The sequence below is a fragment of the Hemitrygon akajei genome, chromosome 10 (assembly GCF_048418815.1).
Source record: "Hemitrygon akajei chromosome 10, sHemAka1.3, whole genome shotgun sequence".
Classification (NCBI taxonomy): domain Eukaryota; kingdom Metazoa; phylum Chordata; class Chondrichthyes; order Myliobatiformes; family Dasyatidae; genus Hemitrygon; species Hemitrygon akajei.
Window position 1 is genome coordinate 79,078,715 of NC_133133.1, and position 7,523 is coordinate 79,086,237.

The 7,523-nt window shown below is 42.8% G+C and overlaps 1 protein-coding gene across 1 annotated transcript; it reads left to right on the top strand.

Moving 5' to 3' along the window:
* Nucleotides 1–6,063: 6,063 nt before the first annotated feature.
* On the top strand, nucleotides 6,064–7,290 carry LOC140733995 (interferon-inducible GTPase 5-like). Its single transcript, XM_073057573.1, has one exon. The coding sequence runs from the start codon at nucleotides 6,064–6,066 to the stop codon at nucleotides 7,288–7,290; it is 1,227 nt and encodes a 408-aa protein (XP_072913674.1).
* The last annotated feature ends 233 nt before the right edge of the window (nucleotides 7,291–7,523 follow it).

Below are 7,523 nucleotides of genomic sequence, written 5' to 3' on the forward strand. Positions count from 1 at the left end.
TCCAGTGATATCAGTACAACTGAAATGGCAGGGAATGACTATCACCATCTAAGAAAAGCCCAAAGCGTCAATCTTTCTCACACAGTGTCATTGCCATTGTGAACTCTCCTCTTGGTGTGTACCAGTGATTCTATAAATATATTAGTACTTTGCCTAAAAGAGCAGGTGAAAAGCATTGGGTAATTCCTGACATCCAAAGACTTTCAATCACCACATGTTTCATTGAAGGGCAAAGGGTGAACAAGCTCAGTGTTGATGGTAATCTGGAGATTGAATCATGACTATTATGCAAGCTGGCTGTTTTCACCATACTTCAATCCATTGAGTTTTCTCCCCCTGCTGCTGTGATGTGATCTGAACTCATTTTATTCTGAATCATCAGTCTATTCCTCATCCAGTCACAGAATCCCTGTTTATTATTGTCACTTGAGAAAATGCTCTGGTCATCACTACATGGAGTCCAAATTTTCAGTCCCACTCTGACATGTCCGCGTTTCTCACAGCAGATGTCAGTTTCATCAGCCTTATTTCTTTTGAAGGTTTCAAAGGTACATTTAATGTCGGAGAAATGTATACAATATACATCCTGAAATACTTTTTCTTCACAACCATCCATGAAAACAGAGTGCCCTGAAGACTGAATAACAGTTAAATGTTAGAATCCCAAAGCAACCCCCAGCTCCCCCTCCCACGCGTAAGCAGCAGCAAAGCAATGACCCCCTCCCCCACCAGCAGAAAAAGCATCGGCACCCCCTACCAAACACTCAAGTATGCAGCAAAGCATCAATAAAGACACAGAATTGCCGTACCCCAAGCACAACACGTTCACCCTGTAATCCAAAATTCCACAGGCTGTCTCTCTCTCCTTAATAAGGGAAAAAGAGGTGTGTCCGTTTCACAGCCAGAGGGGAGACAGAACAAACAACTGGCTGATTTATAACGTTAAAAGTCCGTTACGTTGGTTTTCCTGAGCTCTGTGCCCGAAGAACTTGTGTCTCTGTGCACGCAGCCCAAGATCTTCCATCTCCCATGCCACACTGATTTCCTGCAGAGGCACCGACCGTGAATCCGCACGCCTCCACAGCCACAAAATTCCAAATCTCCGAGTCCTTGGTATATCATGCAGCAAAGCATCAGGAAAGACACAGACTTGCAGCACCCCAAGCACTACTCATTCACTCGGTAATTCGACGTACCACAGGCTTTCTCCTTCCCTGTGTTAAATAATAGAGTGGGATAAATAACTTTACAATCAGAGAAATATTTCCAAATCGGGGAAGCTCTGGAAGACTGTGAGAGCATCATCTCACATATGGTGAGCTTGGAATCTCTTGGTAGTAGGAATATATTTATAATTTAATCACACTGTATTCTCAAATTTCAAAATGCATTTATTGTCAAAGTGTTGGTTGTCTGTCATTTCCAACGCTGACGTAAAACCTGTGCGGGAGGAGTTTTATAGTGGAAAATCCATTGCACTGGGGCAGTTCCATTCTCTCAGCCTCAAAAGTCTTTGTCTAATGGTACAAAAAAATCATCACAACTTCCTCGGCTGCAATGGAATAGCCATGATGCCATCTGTGCCTTGTCATGCCCTTCGCTCTCCATGGAACATTGCAGCATGACCTTCTTCATTGTTGGATCTTGTAGTTCATCTCATCCGCTCAGACTGCTGGCTCTGGCTTCGCATGCTGGGGTAAGTATATCCCTATCTCACCTGGGTTGGAGGTTCCCGGCTACCCTCACCAGGTTTAACCTGCCTGTCCAAGTGGTGTACAGGGGTGTGACAACTGTTGCATGCAAACAGTTACTTGGACCCACAGGTGAGAGCTGGGTGACAGGTGGGGACCAATGGTGGATGAGCTGTCCTGGGCAGAGCACAACAAGCCCACCACCAGAGGGTCTACCCCTCCCTGGACACCCGATACACCCATAAGTATGTATGTAGTGTATAACCCTGACGTTTGCCTTTCCTGCGTACAGTCACAAAACAAAGAAGAACTATGAAACTAACCCACTTAAACCAAAATCATCAGATAGGGAACTCCCTCCCATGCCATTTTCAAAAACAAATCATGCAAATAACAACAGAATAAAGAACAAAACCACAGAATATTAAAAACAGAAAATGAAAAGGCATATTTCAGTACAGTTCAACTCAGTGTTCATTATCTGCACGTTGACCTGATTTGATTGTAGTTGCAATGTCACAGATGCATCTTCACCCCACAGAGGCACCACATTCCTGTGAATCTTGGACTTTGAGTAGAAAACAAAATCTATTCAAAGTGATTATCACAGGCAACTGTGTGGCATTTTGCAGATGTTGATTCCATGTTGCAGAGTGCACTACGGACAATATTCTTTCCTATATCCATTCACCTTCAGCTCTGAGAATCCAGTGTTCCACCACATCCTTTCCTGAAACCTTGAGGAGGAAAAACAACTCACCTCATATTCTCCTCTGTCAGGTTGATTAAAGTAATGAGAAAATACAGTTGTGTATTCTCTGTTTAGCTACAAGAAAAACATTGGGCAAACATCAATTTCTTCCAGGTTTCTAATGATGCCACTCTGGTTGGGCTGCATCTGCAAGATTCCATTCATTGTGGTTGCCCTATTATAGGAAAGATGTGGAGGCTTTGGAGAAGGTCAGGAACAGTTTTACCAGGATGTTGCCTAGATTAGAGGACATGTGCCGTGAGGAAAGTTTAGACAAACTGCAGCTGTTTTCTCTGGAGTGTTGAGGGATGGGGATGGTGGAAGGGGTAGTCTTGGAGGATGCAGGGATGTGGGAAATGTGTTGGAAGCATAGAAAATAATGAGAGACCTGAAAGGAGATAATTTCCTGAAATATCAAACACTACTAGGCATAGATGAGGTGAGAGGGCATGTTTAAAGTTAATATTTTTACACAGAGACTGGTAGTGCCTGGAGCTTTCTGCCACAGATGGTGGTGGAAGCAGACACAACAGAAGTATTTAAGAGACATTGAGACAGACACGTGAACATGCAGGGAATGCAGAGATATGTCTCTCGTGCAGGTAGATGGGATGAGTTTATTTTGGCATCATGGTCAGCAGGAACAATATGAGCCAAGGACCCTGTTTCTATGCTGTACTGTTCTATGCACTGGTTTCTTGCATTATTCTCCAGTGATTAAAGGTGATTTGCTGAGCATCCTTAAATAATCTTGATAGACAAAGAACCGTCAGTCACTCTTTTTACTTTCTTCAAGGAGATAGCTACACGAAGACGAAGAGGAGACTCAAGCCCCCAACCACTCTCCCTGTTTGGTGCTGGGATTACTGGATTGTCACAGAAGCCACACTGTGAGAAACAGCCATCAGAAATGGGAGGCAAAAGCTCCAGGTAGGTCAGAACATGCCACACTGTGAGAAACAGCCGTCAGAAATGGGAGGCAAAAGCTCCAGGTAGGTCAGAACATGCCACACTGTGTGTCTCTTCAATGAACCCCACCTCAGCAACTCCTGCCAGTGCACTGCACACTGAGTGCTCAGCATTCTCATTGGTGCATGGGATCTGCTTTGTTGATCAGCTGCCATCCTGATAAATCTGATCCCATTGTGGGGTTGGATCTGGAATTCCTGAGTGTAGACCCAGTGGCCGTGTGGAGCAATGATATCAGTGTATGATGGAGGGGAATCTGTAGGTGGTGGTGTTCCCTTCCATCAAATTCCTTGTCACAGAACACAGAATGTCTCAACATGGGAACAGGCCCCTCAGCTTAGATGTTATGCTGCACCATTTAAGCTAACGATGCCTCACTGAACCAGTTACTCTGCCTGCACATGGTTCATATCTCTTCATTCCCTGCAATTACACATACTTTATCAAAGAATCTCTTAAACTCCTCAATCATATCTATTGCCACCACCACCCCTTTCACCTTAACATTCTTCAACGGATCCAACATCAACTTTTTCTTTATTTTCAAATGCCCCATCATATTAGCATGCTCCACATTGTTCTTATTGTTCTCCATGACATTCCCCTTGTTGGATCAATGCACAGAACCCTGTAGGATCTCAGTAGGTCAGGCACAGAGATGCATGATCTGCTGAGTTTGCCCAGTATTTTGTCTGGTACTCATTAGGACTTCTCCACATCCTCCACCTCCAAGCATATGTTTAATCTATTGTTGAGTGATCCTACCCTATCCCTGGTTATTCTCTTACATTTGATGTATGCATAGAATGCCCTGAGATTCCCTTTAATATAACATGCCAAGGAATTTTCATTGCCCCTCCTGGGTTACCTAATTCCCCTTTTGAGTTCTTCTCTGGCTTCTTTACATCCCTCAAGGACTCTGTTTGATTATGTTAACTACCTGAACTGTACATACAGTTACTTCCCACCTTGACTGAATTAATAATCTCTTTCCAATGCTCCCTTAACCTGCCACACGTCCTTCCATCTGTCTAGAACAAATCAGTTCCATATTCTGTGAAGTTGGCCATTAAACACCTGACAAAGAACAGATTTTCTCAACCACAACTATTCCTGATTGCTGCTTAAAACTTTGAGAATTTAATGCTTTCCTGTAACGTCTATACTCACTCAGAGCTATCAGAATTTAAGGTATTGCAATATCCGTCTCCTCTTACTTCTCCCCACTTAATTGTCAGTCAGCTGACTAGTCACATTTCCCAGGAACAGGTCTGGAATGACCCCTGTTCTAGTTGGACTGTCCACAGATCATTTTCAGAAACTGTCTTTAATGAATCTGACAATTCTGCCATGTCTAAGTCGCTTGCACAAAGATGGCCCCAGTCCAATTTGATGAAATTGCAGTTTCCCAATAAAGGAAGCTTGTTGTTTTTGACAATCTTCCCAATCTGCCTGCATGTTTGTTCCTCAATATCTTGGTTACTACTGGGGTCTCTATAATGTAATCCGATCAGAATAATTGCACCTTGAGTTTTACCCTTATGGGCTCAGTGGATAAGCCGCCCATTATCCACTCCCTCTGAGAGCAGCTGTGATATTGTCCCTGATCAGTAGTGCCCTGTTTTTTTAGTGGAGATCAGGGGGTTGTGAGTTGCTGTCAGAGTAACCAAGAAGAAACAGTGTAGGGGACGTGTATGTGGCACACAGTGACAAGTCTGTGTGGTATTGGTGTCAAGAGTAGGTGGTTAGACTCTCCTTGTTCAGAGATGGTCACAGCCTGGTACATTTGTTAAAAACAAGTTACTAGTCTTTGTTTCTCCCAAACATGAATGTTTTACAGCTTTTTCACCTTTTCAAATCACTTGTACTTTTTTATTTTTCTTTATGATACCCAGACTCATCTCTGTTGCCACCATCCACCCCCCCACTGAGCATTCCCTCCTTTCCCATGCATCTGCTTATTTCCATCTAACAAATCCTCTCTCATATACACATCAAGTTTCCAACTTTCCCACCCCAACCTGCATGACAAGCAATTTACAGGGGTACATTAACCTAACAACTAACACAGTGTGGCAGGATCACCCATGGGAAATTGACTCAGTCACAGGAGAACATGCAGGCTCCACACAGACAGCACGAGAGGCCAGGATGAAGCCAGGTCACTGGTGGTGTCAGTCCACTGCACCACTTGCAGTACAGTGCCACTGAACCACCCTGGGTCACTTTGTTACAGCAGGCATGGATTGTTTAGTTTTCATTATGAAATGAATTGAATCTTGTATAATTATTAGCTAACCTCTGTCATCGGACCTTGTGGAGAAAGGGGAGACATTTATGATGGAGTTGATACTGGTTGAACTGGCAGCTCTCATGTAAGGACTTCTGCATTGATATCATGAAGTTGTATGGATAGGTTTCCAAAACTCATAGATCTGGAGAGTCAGCTTGCAGCCTGACCTATGGTGTTATCCACATAAAATTTAGAGGCATTGTTTGTAATCCTGTAGATTTGCCTCTATGTTGCAAATACCACCCACATGGGAACGAGCTGCTGATTTTTGAGTTAATTGGTCACTACCAATTCTCCCAAATGAGATGGATGACAAGAGAATGGGGTTCTGAAGAAATGGCAGTTTTTAACAATTAGAAATGATAATGATCATGTTTCCTTTCAGGCAACAGGTGGCTGAGGCTGAGAATGCCACATTCTTCACAAAGGAAGAGCTCAACATACTGAAGTCTGCCTTTGAAAGAGGTGGGATGGAAAATGTTAAATGTCTGTTAAAGAGGAAGGTAGAAGAACTGGATCAGACAGAGCTTAACATCGCAGTGATGGGAGAAGCAGGTGCAGGAAAATCCACCTTCATCAATGCCATGAGAGGACTTCAGAGCGATGATCCAGGAGCAGCTGAAGTTGGGATCTTCAGACCTACAATGGAGCCAACTGGATTTCCACATCCCAATTTCCCCAAAGTCCAATACTGGAACTTGCCAGGGATAGGGTCTAGACAATTTCCAGCATGTACATATTTCAAGAAAATGAAATTTGAAAAATATGATTTCTTCATCATAATATCAGCTTGTCGTTTCAAAGAAAATTATGTAAAACTTGCAAGAGAGATTAAACGGCTTGGGAAAAAGTTCTATTTTGTCCGCACTAAGATTGATGCTGATTTTGATTCAATGAGAAAAGGGAGGTTGGCAATTAATGAAGAAAGAGAACTGGAATGTATTCGGAATAGCTGCTGTAAGAATTTTAGAGAAGCTGGGATTCTGACCCCGTCTGTGTTCATGATATCCAGTTTTGAACAGGATCGATATGATTTCAATCGGTTAACTGAAGCACTTGAAGATGATCTGCCGAATGCAAAGAAAAGTATCTTTGTGATGGCCTATCCAAACCGAAGTGTAGAGATTATTCAAAAGAAAAAGAAAATACTGCAGAAACGTATCTGGATGTTGGCAACACTTTCTGGAGCTGTGGGAGCAGTCCCTGTTCCTGGTCTCTCTGCTGCTTGTGATATAGGCATACTGATTGTGGCAATAATCCATTTCCGTAAATGTCTGGGTCTGGATGAAGCTTCTCTTCAAAGACTGGCCAACATCACAAATATACCTGTGGAAGAGCTTAAGGCCAAAGTTAAAGTTCCCCTGCTGGGGAAAATAGATGTAGATACATTTATAAGGTTGGGTTGGAGTATTACAATTACAGTCGTTTCAAATTTGGAAGTTGGTCTTTACTCCATCCCTGTCCTTGGTTCCATTTTTGGAGCAGGATCATCATTTCTCATGACCTACAATCTACTGACTAATGCATTGAAGGATCTTACAGAGAACACAGAGACGATTATGAAGATTGTATTTGACATCAATTAACTGGTCAGCACAAACATCTATACAGTGAACTAATGGTTTGCTGTGGCTAACATATTTAAGAGGCCTGTCTCTAAACCATGCCGTAATTTCACATGAAAACTTTCCCCTTTGTTGCTTTCCTTTCTGAAATATTGCTTAAATATTTCTGTGGAACACTTGTGCCTGACCGAGGGAGTGCGACTCTGCTAAAGACATGAAACATGTGGACATAAATGACATGTGATCCTAATTTG

What these genes read in the sequence shown, in the direction of transcription:
- LOC140733995 (XM_073057573.1), top strand. Translation starts at nt 6,064, where the DNA reads ATGATAATGATCATGTTTCCTTTCAGGCAACAGGTGGCTGAGGCTGAG.